The sequence below is a fragment of the Episyrphus balteatus genome, chromosome 3 (genome assembly GCF_945859705.1).
Source record: "Episyrphus balteatus chromosome 3, idEpiBalt1.1, whole genome shotgun sequence".
NCBI lineage: Eukaryota > Metazoa > Arthropoda > Insecta > Diptera > Syrphidae > Episyrphus > Episyrphus balteatus.
Genome location: NC_079136.1, coordinates 130,122,766 through 130,143,596, shown reverse-complemented (window position 1 = coordinate 130,143,596; position 20,831 = coordinate 130,122,766). Strand labels below are relative to the sequence as shown.

The 20,831-nt window shown below is 30.8% G+C and overlaps 1 protein-coding gene across 4 annotated transcripts in view; it reads left to right on the top strand.

The window, feature by feature from the left end:
* The window catches only part of LOC129916072 (uncharacterized), a 42,138-nt gene extending 23,874 nt beyond the window's left edge, over nucleotides 1–18,264 (top strand). For 2 of the 4 annotated variants that reach the window (XM_055995848.1, XM_055995847.1), the window contains exons 2-10: nucleotides 7,088–7,629; nucleotides 15,052–15,158; nucleotides 15,230–15,341; nucleotides 15,412–15,724; nucleotides 15,783–15,997; nucleotides 16,064–16,222; nucleotides 16,290–16,717; nucleotides 16,777–17,657; nucleotides 17,719–18,264. In XM_055995848.1, the coding sequence (XP_055851823.1) occupies nucleotides 7,430–7,629; nucleotides 15,052–15,158; nucleotides 15,230–15,341; nucleotides 15,412–15,724; nucleotides 15,783–15,997; nucleotides 16,064–16,222; nucleotides 16,290–16,717; nucleotides 16,777–17,657; nucleotides 17,719–17,925 (2,622 nt within the window). In that variant the 5' untranslated portion in view covers nucleotides 7,088–7,429 and the 3' untranslated portion in view covers nucleotides 17,926–18,264. Of the gene's footprint in view, nucleotides 1–1,384; nucleotides 1,594–5,659; nucleotides 7,630–15,051; nucleotides 15,159–15,229; nucleotides 15,342–15,411; nucleotides 15,725–15,782; nucleotides 15,998–16,063; nucleotides 16,223–16,289; nucleotides 16,718–16,776; nucleotides 17,658–17,718 lie in introns of those variants that run through there. The other 2 variants (XM_055995849.1, XM_055995846.1) reach the window with 2 other exon arrangements.
* Nucleotides 18,265–20,831: the final 2,567 nt, after the last annotated feature.

Here is a 20,831-nt window from a genome sequence, read left to right as displayed (position 1 = left end):
CTTAATTTCATCGGGGTCTGTGACCCAATATATGTCGCGTTCCTTTGGAGATGGTAAGCTACTCATGAGTAGAAATCTAGTACAATAAAATACACATTCCTCTCCCCGAGCAGAAGCTCATGTATTAATTTTGGTACTAGATCTACTCATGAGTTAACTACCACCAATAGCCCCGTTCATTTGAGGTGGTAGTTTACTCATGAGTAGATGATCTAGTGCATTTACTACTAGAACTACTCATGCCTTTCTTCCCGAGTAGATACGATTTGTATCGATTTCGTTGACAATGCGTTCCATTGAAAATCGCTAGTATTTTTCCACCTCCCAAAGGAACAGGGCTAATAATGAACTAGGGCTATTAGGGCGACTACATAATTTAGCTCTGTTCCATTGGAGATGGTAGTTTACTCGTGAGTAGAAATCTAGTACAACAACTACCAATATTCGTATCTACTAGAGTAGAAAATCATGTGTTTAATTGTAGTACTAGATCGACTCATGAGTAAACTACCACCTCCAACAGAGATACCCAAAAGAAGATGGGAAACTTCTAACGTCATACTGCTTTGCATAGCACCTCGGATTGATTGATTGATTTTAGCTAAGTATGCGTGAAAATATTGAGGCTTTTGGCTAAGTATGCGTGAAAAGTTACTTATGTATGCGTAAAAACACTGTGGTTAAACTATGTGTGTATTTCAAATTTATTCACGGATACAAAAGAAATTACAACAACACGAAATAAACAATTGGGTTTTAGGAGGTAAAACGTACAAAAGTTTCCGATCTCCTTCTGGGTATCTTTGACCTCCAATGGAACGAGACTATTATTTAAAAAGTATAGCTGCGTTCCTTTGGGAACATTTATCTATTTATCTACTGCTAAGTACTTAAAACTACTTTGAACTAATTTTGCTGTATTGAAAAAGTAGTTCAAAGGAGTTTCAAGTACTAAGCAGTAGATGTTAACTCTATTATTCAGCCCTTTTGTAAGTTTCAGGTGAACAAGATTCCACCCGGAAAAATTGAATTTCACTTTTTCCCTATTGTGAATTCCGGGTGAAAAGTTGTTCACGTTCAAACATCTCCCGTTACTTTCAACTTTTTTTTCAGGTAATTTGCGAGGTATTCGACAGCTCTTCTCTCACTTAAATTTTGGTGCCGAACAAGAAACTAGTTTAGGGGAAAATGTAAATTCCCTTCGGGCGAAACTCAACATTCCACGTGAAACTCACAATAGGGCTGATTACTTATTTGTACATCTCTGACTAAGTACTCCAAGCTGGCCAACCTTGTGATAATAAAAAAAAAACATAGAAAAACATCGCATTACTGAAAGCAGTTGTCATTTTCAAATGTCAGTTCCTCAGTACACAGATGTAGTAGATACATCGTTTTTGTTTTCAATCGTGTTTTTCTTCATAATTAAATAAAATAATACATAAATTATACTTGACAGTTAAATAAATAATTATTATTTAATTAGACAATATTGTGCCGCCTTGTTATTCTACGATAATTGCCTGTGTAATAGAATATCCATTTGAAACAATGTGAAATAAAAAAAATGAGAATGGTTAAACAATTTCTAAGGTAGGTAAAAAGTTCTTGTTTTTTTTTTGTCTTGTCTTGTCTTTATTTTGCTTAGTTAAGGGAACTCTAGGTAAAAGTAGCATAGGTTTATTTTGAGCGAATGACGTAATTTTATTGAGTGCTGCTATACACAACAGCAATTTTATAGAGAGACTATATACGACAACGGCAAGACCTGATCTTCCAAAGCAACAACTTACTTCATAATGTTTATTTTTGTTTCACTGAGCTAGCACACAGTTAGCCATCAAGAACTCCAAACCAAATCAGGAAAAAAAAATCATGAGTCTGTTACTATTGATTAGTCACCACAGAGCAGTAAAGGAACCGCGAGACTTTGATACTTTGCTTAGTAACGATAAAAATCTATTTTATTGAATTGAAAAATAACTTGTCATTTACAGACAAACAAAAAAAAAATTTGTTTTTTTAAATAAGCAACATTTAATTACTTCTAATATCTCGAGACAGTCTTTGGTTCCTGGTCATTGAACTTAAACTTTGTCGTCTGTGGCAGAGTGGTGCACTGATAAATAGTTTATACCTTTCGCTTACAATGATTGGCACATTGACCGCATCTTTCACCCAAATGGAAGACCAAAATGTGAAAGTTAGTGCCATAAATATACGTAGATTAGATCATTATTTGAGGAAACTTAGGTGTAGGAGATGTATCAAGTAGATTTCTCCATTCTTTTATTAAAACATCTGGTAGGAATGTTGTATATCCACCAGTCAGCAAAAAAAAAATCACAATCATCATGATTTTGTGAATCATTTCTTTCTAATTTCCTGAAATTAGTTCTTTAGCCATCTAATTGTATGTAATAATACAAAACAAATCATTTAAAGCGATGACATCAAATCATTATTGTTTGTATTAATGATCTGTCATAAACAAACGTTGTTTTATGAAGCCATCGCTACAGGTAAACAATTTGTTTAAACGGGTGCAACAGTCACGTCTATTTAATTAAATTTATTTAATTAAATATGAAAAAAATAAAGAATGTCATAATTTACATTATCCAAATATGATGTCACTAAAATTTTATCCTATTAGGCAAAAAGGTTAAAAAGTTAATACAAGTTTATATGGTTCGCTTGGATTTTATTTTTGCTACTATCAATTTTTTTTTTTTTTTAATAGAACACTATCATATCTAGAAGTATTTGGGTTCTGCTAATTACATAGTAGGTAGGTACATATTTTTGTGACACAATTTTGGAGTGTACAATTTAATCAAGAGTTCAAGATCTGCCATAAAAACATTTTGAAAAAAAAACTATTGATTATTAAAATTATAATAAAAGAGTTTGGCAAACTTAAAATCTTTTTTCTACGGGGTGTCCCAAAAGTAATGGATCAAACGAAGTATGCTGATAGGGGATCTTAAGGGCTCTCAGAATTTGGTAACTTCTTCATCCCAAATCCTTAAGGTTTTCGATTTAATGCGATTCTTGTGAAATTTCGAAAAATCCCTACTTTGCAACAGTATTTTGCTTCCTGCGCCCATAATTGATTTTTGTTTTTTAAAATTCTTTTACAAAAACATTGCCAAATAATTAGGAACGATTAATTAATCAAAATATTTTTTATTCCATACGCCATTTAGCTGCAAATTAACTAACAGTTTCAAGTTTTATAAAAAATCTATTTCTAACTTTTATTTGAGAGCAACACCGCAAAAAAAATTTGTACGGTGTGAGAATGGTTTATTATTTTTAAAAGTTGCCCTGTTATTCTAGATTTCAAAAATGTATAAAAGTTTCCAAAGTTGCAGTTAGATCGCAAAATATTACAATTTGAATTCAACAAAACACGGTTTTTCAGAACAAAAAACAACCAAAAATAAACACATTTTCTCGAACTGTTATTTGTTTATTTTTCTTTGAACAAAAGCTTCTATTTTTGTTTGTATTTTTGCTCTGAAAATCCCTGTTTTGTTGAATTCAAATTGTAATATTTTGTGATCTAACTGCAACTTTGGAAACTTTTATACATTTTTGAAAACTAGAATAACAGGGCAACTTTTTAAAATAATAAACCATTCTCACACCGTACAAATTTTTTTTGCGGTGTTGCTCTCAAATAAAAGTAAGAAATTGATTTTTTAAAAAACATGGAACTGTTAATTAATTTACAGCAAAATGGCATATGTAATAAAAAATATTTTGATTAATTAATTATTTCTTATTATTAGGCAATGTTTTAGTGAAAGAATTGTAAAAAACAAAAATCAATTATGAGCGGAGGAGGCAAAATACTGATGCAAAGTCAGGATTTTTCGAAATTTCACAAGAATCGCATTAAATCGAAAACCGTAAGGATTTGAGATGAACAAGTTACCAAATTTTGAGAGCCCTAAAGTTGGCCTATCAGCATATTTCGTTTGATTCATTACTTTTGGGACACCCTGTATAATTTTTGATTAAAATTATGTTCTACAACCTTGTAGCAGAGCTTATTTTACAACAACAAAAAATGCCATAAAATGTTTTTTTGTATTAGAAATTACGTTTCAAATTTTTCAATGTCATACCAAAATCTTATTTTTTTTTTGCAAATAAATTTGAATCGAATAACATTGCCAAAAAAATAATTTTTGTATAAAATTAAAAATTACGAAAAATTCGACTAATCAAGATATTACGTAGAAATGTATTACAGGTGCGAATAACAAGCTATGTCGGCTAAGTTACAGAAATGTGATTTAAAATAGTCGCAGTTGGTACATAGTGATATGACTTTCATATCGAGATAAATGAAGTATAAATAAATGAAGATTTAATAGTCCTTAAATCAATTGATATTTAACACGATATCCAACACGAAATAAAAAGAAAGGTAGGCCTAAAAACTCCTGGTACAAGCAAATGCAAAAACACCAGCATTCAGTTGGCCTCAGAAACGGAACAATACAAAACCGGGAGGCTTGCCGCCGATTTCTGAGGTCAACCCGGCGAACCCCACAGGCGGATCACTAGTGTGAAGCAGTAACGTGGGAAGGTTATGATCCCCTCGACATCGAGATCATAACAGCGCCGAGAAAAAGGAAGAAGAAGAAGAAGATATTTAATGAGTATTACTTTATGATCTTCTCAGTTAATGATTAATAACTTCAAAAATATTAAATTAAAGCAATACTGTTTCAATACAATATTTTGATGCAAATTTCATATGAACTACATAGTTTTAAAGAAATACAAATCTTTTAAATACAAATCCTCAAACCAAAAAAAAAAACAAAAACTAAACGACAACGGCAAAATAAAAAATATAAGGATTATTTTCGTGATTAGAAAACTAAAATTCAGTTTGATGTTCTATTTATAAGTGTGTTTAGTTTAATTGCATTGCTAACCGAATAGAAAATAAAGAGTTTTACTGTTCAATATTCTTTTGTTTTGGGAGTGGGTCAAAATTCTGACTTCAAAACTTTGCTATTTTGGCTTTCAAAGTTCTGCTTTTCAAAATTCTACCAACATAATATTTCAAGAAAAAAATTGAGCTAAATTCTCTTTATGTTACTATTAAAGCATGTGTGCGTTACTAAGCATAATTTTGTAAAAGAAATTTTAACCTCATTAGAATTTTTCAAAGTCCAAACTGTTCTATTTTTGCTGTTCAATGACGTCTGGCACATTTTAGAGTTTTTGAACCAGAACAGATTAGTACTTGAGAACTGTTCTTTGTGTTTAATGATGTTTCTGACTTGCCACACAAATGTCAATGTTCAATGTCCTGTTCCGATCAACACAACGCACTTTAAATCAAGTTAATCCAATCAACAGATTTTGAAAAAAAAAAAAAAAAATAATATAGATATTTTTTTCAAATAGTTTTTTTCGAAATGAAGAAATCATTCTTACATATTGGCCTGTATTTGCTTAGTAAATAAAACAATAAGCTAGATGAATTCTCTTGATAAAAATCTTGTAAAATAATATTTAAAATATTATTCTTTCAAACAGAAATTCCATATTTATAAGAAATGAGAAAGAAATTATTCGAATTGAAATTCCTGGTACACGTAAATACAAAAAGTATCACCATTCATAGGTAGGATTGCTTTAATTTGTTCCAATTCAAACAAAGATCATGACATCGTCAGCTAATGCAAGATCAATTCAATGCCTTGAGAACGAAGAAAAAGCAAAATGTATTGCATTTTTATGATTCATAAAAAAAATTATAAGTGATCCGTTTCAGAACAATAAAATTCTTAACGGAAATCATAACAAATTCACTTCATTGAACATTTATGCATGAAAGACACAATAGACTACACAAATATCTATCTACAATCAATGCGATATAAAGATTATCCATCCACTTACAACTTCAGAGTATACACATATCATATATGCATGTGCGTTTAGGTGAAGAAATTATTAATAACAAAGCACAATCCAATCGTTAAGCTTTTGAGTATCTCTAAACTGTCTAGAGTGGCACTGTTCTCCGAGACCTGCGAGCTAACAATGAGTTTGGTTGTGCTTTTTAAGAGAGTGTCGATTTTTGAATCCGACGCCTTCACCGCCGTCGTCGTCAGACGACAACCAGCGAGAACGTCAACTAGACACACATGTTTATAATTCTCCTCTTTTAGAAAATTAAGAACAAGTTAGTCTTTCGTGAATCTCCGCGCGTGGATGAACTCTATATTTCCATATTGCTGCTCAAAAAGCAAGAAAAGATTTCCAAAATTATTATTATATTACTGCGCACCTATATGTGTTTGGTACATCATCGTCGTCGTCGGTTCTATAAACAAACCATCCCAATAATCGGAAATATTTAAACGAAGGTTATTTTTTCTTATTATTTGTTTAATTATTTTTTATTAATAAACAAAAAAAAAAGACTGAAATTCTGATAATACCCCAAGTCAGCCCAGTGTATCAAAATGTTTAAAATTCAAAAGATATTTTGGATTATTACACGTGCTGACGTACTTGATTAGATTTGACTTGCAGTCTGGTGAGTGAAATGAAGGCAATGCGGTTTCAAAAAAGTTATTGTGCCAATTATAAATTTAAAAATTCTTCTTCTTAAATGCGGAAAATAAATGATATATATCTTCTGTTGATTTTACAAATATGGAGAACTAACCTATTTTATTAAGTTGTTGATTTCCTGAAAGGTTATTTATTTATATTTATTTTGTTGTTGTTGTGTGTTTAATGACTTAAGCTCAATAGTCATAATATTTGATTGGTAAAGAAGGGTAAAGAAAGAAGTAGCTTTAGCGCTTAAAGCACGTATATATGAAATCTCCCCATAAAATTTTATACTGACTGACGCGCCGCTAACTGAGAGACTGTGTTTTGTACCTTGGAACAACAGTGTTTCCGAAACGTGTGGATCATTTCTAAAAATATAAAATTAAATTATCTACCGGGCAAATAAGCAATTTATTTACTTTTGCGTATATGGATGGAACAGAAACATGTTTATTTTTTTTTATTCTTTTTTTGTTTCATACAACAGATTTTCATCGGCAAGAAGTATTGTTTTCGTGTTTAGTTTTGAAAAAAAAAATGAAGTGTGATTCTGTCATTTGATGTTTATTTTTAATCTTCGTCGTCCAAGAGAGTGAACAACAAACAATCATAGATATTTTAAACAACAACAAAAATGAAAAATAATCTAAATAAAAGCAATCTTGTTGTTGCTGCCGCTGCTGCTATTGCACATAAACTATTGCTTTAAAATTTTTAATCTCAAGTAAAAAAAAAAGAAACTTTTCAAAAAAAGTAAAATACCTACAAAAAGGACAAAAGTTGTGATAAATTTAATATTTAATTCAGTTTACAAACAAAAATCATTAATATGGGATCAACGAAGAAAACCAAGTCTTCCGATACTCTTGTTCGATCGACTACTGAATGCAGCATACTAACTACGACCACAACCACGGCGACATACCGCAGCAGTTCGACTTCTGCTATGATGGCATCCGTCCGGCCTCAAACTTTAAATGTTAACAACCCGCGAGAAGCACCAACAGTTGAAGCAAAATATTTTATTGGGTACGTTTTATTTTTTTTTCCTTTTTTTTTTCTTTTTTACATTATCTTTTTCTTAATTTGTGTATTTTGCATGTAACTTTTATTAAGTTCTTTTTGTTTTGATTAGTTATGTATCATTTTTTATTATTATTTTTGAAGTTCAAAATTATTTTTATTTACCTTAAATATTTATTTATTAGACTAAGGGCCAATTTTTCAATAGTCAGATAAACCTCAGTTAGAGCTTATTCCTAGGAATAAAAGTTTTTTTTTTATATTGACATTTATTCTTCTGATAGTCTAACTGACGATTGAAAAATCAGGGCTAAAAAAAATTAATTTTTTTTGTGAGGTTCTATTATTTTGTAATTTGTTTAAAGGTTGCGTTCCTAGAAAAATCAAGTTACTTGAAACAAATAAGCAAACCTATTTGATTAATAACTCTTTTAAAAATTGACTTTACTTCTACTTCCAAGGCAAAAAAAAAATCAAACGAGATTTTAAACGATTTATTTTATCCATTTGTGTATAAATTTCCAAAAACGAACATGATCGATCTGAGATTTTTGTACAAATAAACACATTTTGACATTATTGAATTTTTAAAATTTTGGAAATATTATAATTATGTAACCCTCTGTAGGCACTCCTTTTTTTTGCGAATTTGGTTTATACTTTTTCATGTCGCTAAAACTTTTTTCGGTCTCACTATTTTATAGAGAATCACATATGAAATTGATGTAGAATTTTCCGAGGAATACAAATATCCTATTCACAATTCCAAAAAAATGTATCTTCACCCTTATAAAGAAAATTTTTTGTGACCACTTTTTATTTTTGTCCTGCCAAATTCGCACCCGTGTGCCGACAGATGGTTTATAGCTTTTATGAGAGTTTTTGAACTTTTTTTTACTTTAGTAAAGTATAGCTTTATTCAAAGCCGATTTTCGTTGAAGACTAGTTCTATTCAAGAATACAACAAAATTGCCTTAAGATTTGTCCATAAAAAAGTTTCACATACGCCGTAGTGACCCTATAATTTCCGTCTTATTCAATCATTGAACTTATTGGAAAACAAATGTACTGTTGCAGGCCATTCACTCACTTTTAAAATTGTAAAAATTATTAATCGATTTTTACATCATAGAACAACAGTTAAGAAGGGTAGTTGAAAAAACTGGACTGAAAGTCTTTCCAGTTCTATTAAAAGGAACAAAATGCTTAAGGCAGCTTTTTTATGGGGTTTTCAGTTGGTAAAAAAAAAACAATTTTTTAAAAATCTAAATCTGTCAAAAAACTGAGTTTTGATCCTTTTAGCTTCTATTATCTGATCGAAACATCAGATTTTGATTGATTAAATAAAAAAAATAAATACGTTTTTTTACCAATAGAAACCCCTATTAGAAACTTACAAAAAATGAAATTGTTAATTTGACATTGCATTGGAATGACTATTTAAATTTTGCATTTCTTCCGTCAAAAACTGCATTGACACAAATTTATTACAAATTATAACATTCTTACAACTATAAAGAAACGTCATAACAATAATGAAAGAAAAATCGTCTCTCGACCTTGATTTCTTATATATGTATGAAGGAAAACAAGACTATCAATTTTATTGAGTAATTTTCAAAATCACACAACATGCTACATGCATCAATTTAAGTGAAAAACAAAACAAAAATAAATGACAAAACAAAAAATGCATTCGATGAACACAAATTAAATGCTGCTGTTGCTCTAGCTACTCTTTATGTGTAAAATCAAAAGCCTATGCGCCGCTGCCGCCGCCGAGCGCAGCAATAATATTATATTTTCCACATGACACCCCGCAGTCGACATTGCGTCTACAATGAACTTATTGCAATGTAAGACGGAAGTGCAACGGAATGCATTAAGTTTCTCATGACATTGTGGTGAATGTTGTTGTTCGTCTCATTTTAATTTTTTTTTCTGTCTCTGTTTTTGTTTTTGGTTCTGTTTACAAACAAAAGATGTTTTCCTTGTTCATTCGAAATTGTTACTTTTTTTATATACCATTTACGGGTGGTATGTATTTTCAATATCCTTTGTCTCTAGAGAATTGAAAATGTATACATTTAACTCACCTCCCTTCAAGAAAATAAAAATAGGTAGATGACAAATTACAAATCGTTTATTTTTATACCTTTGCTATGTCACACTGAGTTTCAGTACGCATTTAATTTTATTGAATTTAAATTCGCTTGATAACCTCTCATTTACTTGTTCTTTTTCTGTTAAAAAAAATGCCACATAAGAGAGACTAGCTAGGCATCGGGTCATTTTTAAATCAAGCTTCTGGAATTATGGCTGGTTCTAAATCAACCCGTGGGGAGACTTAAAAGAAATGCATATTAGATTGGCTTATAATAAGAAGTCTACTTTTGTCAATGACATCATTAAAAAATGATGTTTTTATATTGTTCAATTCTTTCATACGACGACGCCAACTATGGACACGGTAGGAGCTCTTGAAGTGGTGCGGCGTTGAAAGTGTAGTATGAATAAAATACTTTGGAAGTTAGAACTAACGAACGAGCCCCTCTCTTTCGTCCCACATTATTGTGCATGGTGTATTTTTAGTGGTGGTATTTATTCGCTTTTAATCGATATCACTCAAGAGTTAGATAGCAAACAATTACACACACATATTATCTAGTCATAGGCAGCTTATCGCCTAATCTAGAGCTGCAGTCGCCAATTCGGATATTGTATAGAAACATTGCACGACTTAAAAAAATGGAGTTGGCTGTAAATTCATATTGTCATGGGAAGAGAAGAGGTAGTGTATTTAACTTTTGGTTCCTTCCTTTTACTGCCTCTCATTCAACAAAATCGACGACACGACGCACGTTCTGGTTTGTGAGTATCTAGCAAGCAAGCTAGCTAGCTAATGAATGTGACTGCCTGGCTGTTGCTGTTTATTTGTTTCACCATCATCATCGCCATCGTCGATCGATCTCTTTTCGTTTGGATTCTATATTGTAAAATACCAAAAAAAGAGAGCTACCCGGACCGAACGAATGAACGACCGACCGAACAAAAGCAATGTACTCAATATTGAACCAGCTGTTTTTCTCTTAGCCCACTACCATCAAGTCAGTTTTATTATTAGTTATGACCTCATCTTCGATTCGATTTAGCGGTTGGTTGTTGGCTCTTGTTGTGGAATAAATAAGTCTTTGGGGGCTGCCGATGGTTTTCTTCTGGTTGGTGTGTCTAATGCATGTTGTTTTGGTGTTGTTGACGAGTACAAAATAAAAAAAAAATAAATCGTTTCTTTTTTAACTTTCTTTTTTGTTGATGGTCTCTAGCGTGAATAAAGATGTTGTCACCTTTATTTTAGCATTTATTTTTTATTTAAATCATTTATTTGCAACATTTAGTATATATAAAGAATGTTTTTAATTGTTGATTACAGAAATATAATCGTACAACAAGTAGTTGGCAAATTTGAGATGCTCATAGGATACCTCATTTTGTGTCGTAAAAAATACTTTTTTAGTATTAAACAAAAGTTTTTTTTGGAAAATAAAAAATAATATTACAATTAAAAATTTCAAAAAAAAACATTAACATATGATATTGGTTTCAATTAGATTTTTTAATAATAATAAAGTAAAATAAACGACTGAATCGTACGTCCTTGCTTTTAGATAAAAAGTTCCTAAGAATATTAAAAAAAAATTATAAAAGAATTAAAAAAAAAATATAAATATATAAAATCTAGTTTAAAGTTACAAAAACAGCTCTTTTAATAGTTTTGACGGTCAAACCAAGTTTGCAATTAAATTTGTTATATAACGAAGAATTATTAGAAAATCGGTTCAATGGCAAATAAACAGTTAATAAGGGTTCGAAAGTATTTTTTTTTTTCAAAAGTACGAACTTATTTGCCACATTTCATGCATTTTTTTGAATTAATATCGTGAAAACGATAACAGCCTGAAAACGAACCTTTTCCATTTTGGTCTATGGCAAGTTTGAAGTCGGTGGTTTAGGTTTCAGCTTGAGATAGAGACAGACGGGGACACAGAATTTCGAGACCCACTTTTTTACATTTTACATTCTTCATGATTGTAATGTCATAACTGATTGTTATCTCGAGTTCGATCATTTCTCCGAATCTTTTGAATGACGCACGGTGAAGCGTTCGGAGCTCTTGAACTTAATTTTTGAACACTCTGTGCAGGGTAAGCAGTTGATGAAGAAAATATTACGGTGATTATACCAACAGTACGTAGTTGCTAGAAGCAAATATAATAAAATGCTGTAAGTAAAAGCTCAATGTGACAATTATTTTTTTGAGGTAAAAACTCAAAAAGTTCTCTTTCAGAAAAACGCGTTTATAGTTTTGTATTATGCGCGATAGCTGTTGCGTCAGCTTTAAAAAAGACTAAAGCGACCAGTAAAATTTTGATCATTGAAAATATTGTTTCAAGTTGTTTAGCAACCAGTACATCGTTTAATTATACTGCACGACCATGCAAACTTAATTGGTTTGATTTTATTTAATCAGCAACAAAAATGTTATAATTATTAATATTAAAGTCTAAAAAAAAAGTAAAGTATACGCCACGATGACCCACAAATTGTTTTACATATACGCCACAGTATGTTACAAATCATTTTTATTTTGACGTGAATGTTGTGCCAAATTTATAAATACATATCAAAACTCAATTTATGTATTACGAATCCAAAGTTCAGCTAGCTCAAGCTATTAAGCGTATAAACTGATGACATGAAATCTTGGACAGTAAAATACAAAATGCTGGGTTCCACGTTCTTGCTTTTGTAGTTCAAAGAACCTGTATTACTTATTTCAATGTAAGCTTTTAGTTAAGTTATAACATGGGTACATAGTTTTTTCTTTTAAATTCCAATTTGTTTTTATATTTTCTGTATAATACGTAACATAGTATATTGTTTTTGTAAACAATTTCGTTACTCATGTTTCGTTACTGGTACAATACCATACAGAAAAAACACCGTTACTGAAGCAAATACCCCATATTAGTAACGAATACATACGGTATTGCACAGTTCTAGTTGAAAACTTTTGTGCGTGGTGCAAATTTTGAACGATAATAGCACACGAATTGAAAAATGTGATTTCGTTCTTTAAATGATAAAATCAACTTTTCAGTTTTTTTTCTGTTGGTCCGTTCTCTATACTTTTTACTATAACATTAAGTATCATCCTCTTACTCTATTTTTTTTAACAGAATTAAACCGTTTGTTATTTTCAATAGTTCATCTAAAATTGTCTAATACTCAACCTTGGCATTAAGCATACAAGTCTTTTGATCGACCCCTCATCACTGCCAAATTTAAGGTGACCTCTTAATATATTAACCTCTTAATTAACGTTAAGCTTATCTACATTTAAATTTGTTTTTATTCAAAAAGTTGTGTCACCAGTAAAATAAGCTTAAGCGTAATTTATCAAATCAACAAACAAATCTTCCAATCCAATCGGAAAAAAAAACAAAAAAAAAATAGAAACAACCTGTTATAGCCGCCCCATTAACACTACTCATCATCACTATTTTTGAATTATAAATGCGTTTCCGAATTTGGTTTGAACATGACATCACAACATTATAGACGCAGTCCTCTTTTGTATCGCATTTTGAACTGCTGCCATGTAGATATTTTTAGATTAAGTTTGTGTATAATATTTTATTTATGAAAAAAAAAAAACATTCTTCGGCATTCGGCAAAGAAATAGATTTTTTTAAATGAAAATGGGGTACTACAGCAGTAATTTGAGTGTTTGATGCCCACGATCAGGGAGCGATCTTTGGAAACTTGTCTAATGATTTATAATATCGCCTACTTGCTAGTTAAAAGAAAAAATTAATAAAAATGAAGTAGGCGCAAGTTGTTATATGCTGTAATAATCGGGTTACGTTACCATATTTTGCAAGATTAGTGATTTTATTTGTCATTTTTTTTGTTTTTTTTTTTACTAATTGACAAAATTTATAATAATCAAAGATTGTTTTTTCAGCGAAGAACAAACAAATTTAAGAATTAAAATCCGCATTGTAACATTGAGATTAGTACATAATATAAATTGTCTGCGAAGATAAAATCCTTTATAGTAATGCGGCGATGATTTCATCGTAAACTTTCATTCATTCATTTATTATAAGAAAATAACCAAGCGCGCGGAAATGTCTTTGACAAAAAAACATTGAACTCCACAGTCATGTAAGAGTGCATTTATTCATATTTAAATCCTTAAGAGAAATATTTTCAAAGTGTTCTCTTAATTTTGCTTGTTTTATCCCAATTTGTGTAAATTTGAAAGAAAAACTTTTTTATTTGATGATGTTACAACAACAACATCTCAAAACATTACTTTTTTATTTTTTTTTATTTATAAATTTATAAGATTGTAGTGATTTCAATACTATCTAATCAGTATGTATGGACAGTAATCCCAAACATTAAACAGTGCAGTTCACTTAATTAGACATATTTTCAACAATTAATTATTTCTGGTAATATTTTTCATGGCAAGTGTAATACATTTTTTGTTGTATACCTTTTCAAACTTTTTTCTCGAAACAGTTTTTTTTTTTTGTCGTTTAGGGCCAAAATCTCAGTTCCAAATTAAATATTAAATCGAAACATCAAAAAAACCGAAGTGCTGTTCACTTCAATAAGACTTTGCCACTCAATGTTTTCAAAATATCTTGGCCTATTTCAAACGCCAACCAAACCAATTTCTATACATTGGTTTCTATAAAGTTCTGTTGCCATAGGTCTACAAAGGCATTTGATGCTACTTTGCAGCCAATTTCTTCAAATTGAAACTGAAAAGTAAAGAGTTGCATATGAGTTGCATCTAATCCAACGACCCGTAGTGTACTTTGTTTAATTTTTTGTTAAGTATTATCTGTTCTATCAGAAATTGTTTTGTTTATTTTTCTAACATTCCTTAAATATTTCACCATAATAATTTTGTAAACAACAAAAGCCAAATTTTCCAGACCTTATTCACTATACTTTTGTTTTAATACTAAGAAAACATTCTGATTAGTTTTTACTCATCACAAATTTGGTGTAATTTTATTGCCATGCTGATACCTACTACAATTATTTAAAATTGAGTCATACCATCTCAAAAATTTAAACTAACTAGTTTATTGCTTATTAAGTTAGTATCTAGTCGCGGCAAATGAGGAACATTTTTATATTTGTGATGACAATAAATGTCATTATTAAGTGTTTCATTTAAGAGTCCATAATCATATTTTATTAGACAAAACACTTACAATTAATTAAATTGAGTAGTTTACTTAAATAAATTATAAGAACATCATTTTACACACATAAACAAAAAAAAATCTAACCTAATAGATGATGAAGATAAAATAATTTTTTTTATTTTTTTACTACCCGCAGTGAAGCATTAAATGCATGGAGAGCCAAGGCAAGATGCAATGTAGTTCCAGCCGAACGTGTGCAAGAGTTATTTCACGAGCTTCAATTTAACCCGAGTGAAAGACAAAGTAAATAAACTGTTTAAAAGAAAATTAAATGATTTTTTTAAAAATAATATTTATTTATGTTATGATTCTAGTTAGCGAAATGTTACAAACGGCAAAGATGTTTGCCCGAAAAGGCAGCCGCCAGTGGCATGGATTGACCTTTGGTGAATTTTGTGTTCTTGCTGCAGATTTAAAACGTTTTAGGTACAAATTTTCATATTAACATTGATTAACGCGTTTCAAAACTAATAACAAATACCTATTCCTTCCATAGAACATCCAGTTTTACACCGATAAATGAAAAATTACACATACTTAACGCTCGAGATGATGAAAATGATATGGATAGCAATCCTGTGAGTTCAGGAAATAGAACTCAAAGATCACGTCACAAAAGTACAAAAGTAAATGATCAAAATACAAAATCCGATCTAGAAAACAACTGCCCATCATCAAGTGCTCCTTCACCAAATGACACTGGAACACCAGTTGAGGTTTTCTTAGGAGGTTCTTGTAATCCAACAACATGGAGAAAAGACGTTGCAATACCAGCCCTTGAATCACTTGGAATTTCTTTCTATAATCCAGTAAGTTTTCAGCTTATATTGAAATATATTTATATAAATATGAACATTTGTAAAACAGCAAGTATCTGATTGGACACCAGATTTAATTGAACTGGAACATCGGGCCAAAGAGAAAGCAAGAGTACTATTCTTTGTGATGGATTCAGAAACAAGAGCATCTGCTGGCGCTATTGAAGCAGCTCATATTGCTGGTCAGAATTGTCAGCAATTGGTATTGGTGCTGCATCCGTATAAGCCAGATCAATTTATACTTAATGAACCTCTATCGCACCAGTAAGTATAAAATATTTTAAAAATTAAAAGTATAAAGAATCCAATGTAATTTTTCTTTCGCTCCAGGGAATACATTGACTTGACGAGGAACCAACAAATGCTGCGAGAACTAGTTACTCGAAGGGGCCTACCCGTATTGGATAATATCCCATCGGGCTTGCAAAGAACTAAGGAAATTTTAGCTGGAATACGTGATCCACCATCAAATATTGCTTCGATTTTGATGTAAATTATTTTTTTACTTTGAATCAAAGAATAAAGTAATATTTTTTTATAATTATATCTTCTACAGAGTAGTACGTGGAGCTTTTGATAGAGTAAACGCAATGAAAGAGCTTATTTCATTGGAACAATGTCAACGGGCTCTTTCGATCTTGGGCTATGCCCAAAGTCTTTTGACAATAGAAAATCTTAAAAGCGTTATTTTATCACAGCGTGAATCTTTAGATATGTCACCATCATCTTGTATGGGGATAGAATCATCATCTCAGCCAGCCCCATCGGCGTCGGCGGCAACAAGCAATACGCCGCGTTGTAAAAATTTTTTGAAAAAAGAAACGACTACAAAAAGAAACGAGTTTCAAATAGATTTCGATCAATTTTGTATTTTGGCAGCTTATCTGTCAGTATTACAACAAGAGATACATGAAAGTGGATGCATATCGCCAATTAAAGGAACAAATGTACCACCACCTCCAGTTTATTTGGCTAACTTGCAAGGTACGTTCTTTTATTCCTATGTGACAGTAATATTGTTCACTATTTAATTCTTTTAATAGGATTTCACTGCCGTCCTGGAGACGATAACATCACGATAAATTTCTTTACAAAACATGTCTTTAAGACAAGTAGTAGCACGAGTGTACCTGGTGGCGAAGAGCGTCATAGTGATATTGGTGGCAGTCGTAATAGAGACAGTGGAACCTCGTCTCCTCAACCTTCAGACTCAATGATGGGGGTAGTAGCTAAATCACGCTCAACACAAATTGCACAATGCTCAAAAATGCTCGTCAATTACGAGCTTATGATGTCGATTAACAGTAGTTGTAGTGAAAACAATACCACAGAAGAGGAGAGTGATTCAAATGATTCGGTATTCTCAAGCAGTGACAGCTCAATAAATTCAATCCACTGTAGTGGAGATTCTGCATTTTCGAGTTTTGAAATACGCGATGTGTATTTAGGCGGAAGTTGCTTTTTGCGAACCAAATGGCGACAAGATTATGCTATGCCTTATTTCAAATCCAAGAAAATAACGTTCCATTTACCTGCCTTACACGAGAGTATTCAGCCGTCCCAGCTTGATTTACCGGACAAATCATTTGAGGATTCGAATTCCCAGGGAGGGAGAGGGAAACCAGTGGGCGAAAAGCTTATTACTGGGCACTTGTTGCGGAAAATGGAACGAGAAAAAGCACACAATAGTTCACATGATTCCACAAACGACCATGTTGAATCAACGAACTGGCCGCTTAATATACGCCCGAATCTCTATAATCCGTCATTAATGGATTCAAGTCGAGTTCTTTTGTTCGTTATAACCAACGAGACAAGGTCACTTGCACCAATGACACTTGCAGCTCATAGCATCGGTCTCATGTATAATGTTGTGCTATGCGTACAAATGCTCCCTGAAAATTGCGTCTTAGGACAAGAAAAGGTTCATATTCTTTGTTATATTAATTCCAAAAAAAAAATATTAATTTTAATTTTGTTACTAGTTAACTCCGACTGCAATAAAAGACTACAATCGAGGCAGATCATATCTCATTGATTTGGCTAAACGACAAGGCGTTCCCGTTTTTAACGATCTCAAATCGGCGCTCGAGTGTACTGCAGAAAAGATTAAAGCTTTAAAATTCCAGAAAAATTGTCAAACAAACGACATTACCAGCGAGGAGAAGAAAGGCATGTCTTGTCCCCAATAAAAAAAATTAATGTTATTCTTTCGTGATATTAATAAATCTAAATGTGAGCAATAGATAAAATATTATATTTTACTATTAGATCACATATGAATGATGAAAACAGAAAATTAGGTTAGGAATCAATGAATATTATAATTTATTTTGTTAATATTAAATCTTTTGTTAATGTATGTATGTAATAACCAATTAGACAAATTTTACTTACATTGTAAATCTTTGACACAAAAAACAAGAAATCAAAAAACAAAATTTTGGAAGCGAATATTTTATTTAGTTAATTTAAAAATGATTTAAAATTATTGTAATGTGTAATGATGTGAGCGGAAGCAATTTTTATGTAAATACTTTTTGTACATAAATTAATTAGTATATCAATTATAATAATAAAAAAACAATAAATTGACTTAAATACAAAATCGTATAATCCATATTTTTAGATTCCAATAATGGCGATGTGCTTGGTTGGATAATTGTTCTATTTGTAGTGGTTACGTTTCAACCAAAAGTGTGTTAATCGAAACTAAGAGTAGGAGAAGCCCGAAAAAAGTTGTTTGTCGGTCTGCGCAGCATAGCGAGGATTAAGCTTCGGAGAGGGCTTGACCTACAGTCAGTTGACTTGAAATTTTTGGTTTTAATTTTTCTGTTTTGATTCGGAAGCAAATAATTTCGGATCAAGGTCTCGAAACAAGATTTGGTTTGCAGATATGAGTTCACAATGAGCAGGCCTACAAATTTAGGTAAAACAATTAGAAATCTATTTTTTTAAGATTATCGAGAAAAAATCAAGGTTAACCCCTTGCCTAAAAAAATTGTAATATTGTAATTTCAAAAAAGTTCTCCAAATCCATCGAGTGATTTATCAAAAGAAAGGTCTCTTTAAGCTCTATTCATAACCGGAAACCAAAAGATTCTTGGATGTCTTGTTGCTGAATTATTTGCAATGGAAATATTTTTTGTTTTCTTAAACTATTTAATTTTTGTATCTTACATTCGGAAGCAGATAATTTCAGATCAAGGTCTCGAAACAAGATTTGGTTTACCGATATGAGTTCACAATGAATAGGCCTATCCATTTATGTAAAAAATTACAGATCTAATTTTTTAAATAATAAAAATAATCGATTTTCAAAAAAAATTCTCCAAATCCTACGAGTGATACATCAAAAGAAAGGCCTCTTTAAGCTCTATTCATAACCGGAAACCAAAAGATTGTTGCAGGTCTGGTTGCTGAATTATTTGTAATCGAATTTTTTTTTCTATAGGTACCTATTTGGAAATATTTTTTTTCTTACATTCGGAAGCGGATATTTTCGGATTAAGGGCTCGAAACAAGTTTTGGTTTACAGATATGAGTTCAGAATGAGCAGGCCTATCCATTTATGTGAATCTATCTATTCAAATCTATTTTTTAAGATTTTTGAGAAAAAATCAAGGTTAACCCCTTGCCTAAAAATAATCGATTTTCAAAAAAGTTCTCCAAATCCGTCGAGTGATACATCAAAAGAAAGGCCTCTTTAAGCTCTATTCATAACCGAAAAACTTGGAAGTCTAGTTGCTGAATTATTTGCAAAGGAAATATTTTTTTTTTCTTAAAATATTTTATTTTTTTTCTTGCATTCGGAAGCAAATAATTTCAGATCAAGGTGTCGAAACAAGATTTGGTTTACAGATATGAGTTCAAAATAAAGAGGTTAACCCTTGTCCTAAAAATAATGCATTTAAAAAAAAAGTAGGTACTCTAAATCCATTGAGTAATACCTACATTAAAAGAAATGTCTTCATATCTGTAAATAAATGAAACCCAAATGATACTTTGAGGTTTTTCTGTCTTTCTTGCAAATGAATTAACATTGTTCAATGGATTTTTTTACGAGAGTTCCAAAAAATAAAAAGCACCTGTGAAAAAAAAGCAAATATACGCATGCAAAAGATAAAGCAAAAACAAACAGAATTTAAAAATAGTTCTTACATCAAGACCAACAGATAATTATAGAATCAATACAGATATAAGGGAATACAACTGATAAGCGGTAAGTGGTTATACGTTTAATACGTAAGACAATAATGTCTTCATCACCATCGTTTAAGCGCAAAAAGTAAACATACCGAGATTAAATTTAGCTATTAGTTAACTTGGGTTATTATTATATGTATTAACAAGTGAAAACATTTCAACTTGGTATGATCAAAAACAGATGATTTATTGATTGCGAGTGATTCAGTATGCCAACTCAGATAGCTTTGTTTTAAAATTGTCAGATATCATCGATCCAGAAATTCAAACAATTAAAAAAAACTTAGTTAAGTTATATGTTATTGAATTAGCTTTTAAGATGATTTCTTGACAGAGTTCTAAAGCTGTTTCTGGTGCTTACTTCAAATTTGTTTCAATAAATATTTTTCAAACAACTGACTTGAAATCAAGAAGCAAATTTTCCTGAGAATCATTTAAACTATCATATTTGTTCATATCGAGGTTCCTTAAGGCTTCCAGAAGGTTCTGAATGAGTCCACGTTCTCCTCTGCTCGAATATTTTCACAGTTGGTCTCAAGTTTGAAAAATTAGCTTCTACAACTCTGATTATATCATTCACCTCATACATAAAATGTTTTTTTTTTAATTTTAAATTAATCTATATATTTATGTTTATTTCTTTTTAAATATATTTATTTACATATATGTATTTTTTTTATTTCAAATCTTCTATATTATACATAATTCAATAATAATAATTGATAGACAAATAATATAAAATGTAATGGATAATACAACAAAAAAGCAAAAAAAAAAAACGAGAAAACATATTAATATTAATTCTTATAGATTAGTTTAAATTTGTCAAGGTGGTGGTGTTTTTTTTTTTTTTCTTTTTTTTAATATTTATTTTTTTTTTAACAAAATTTAC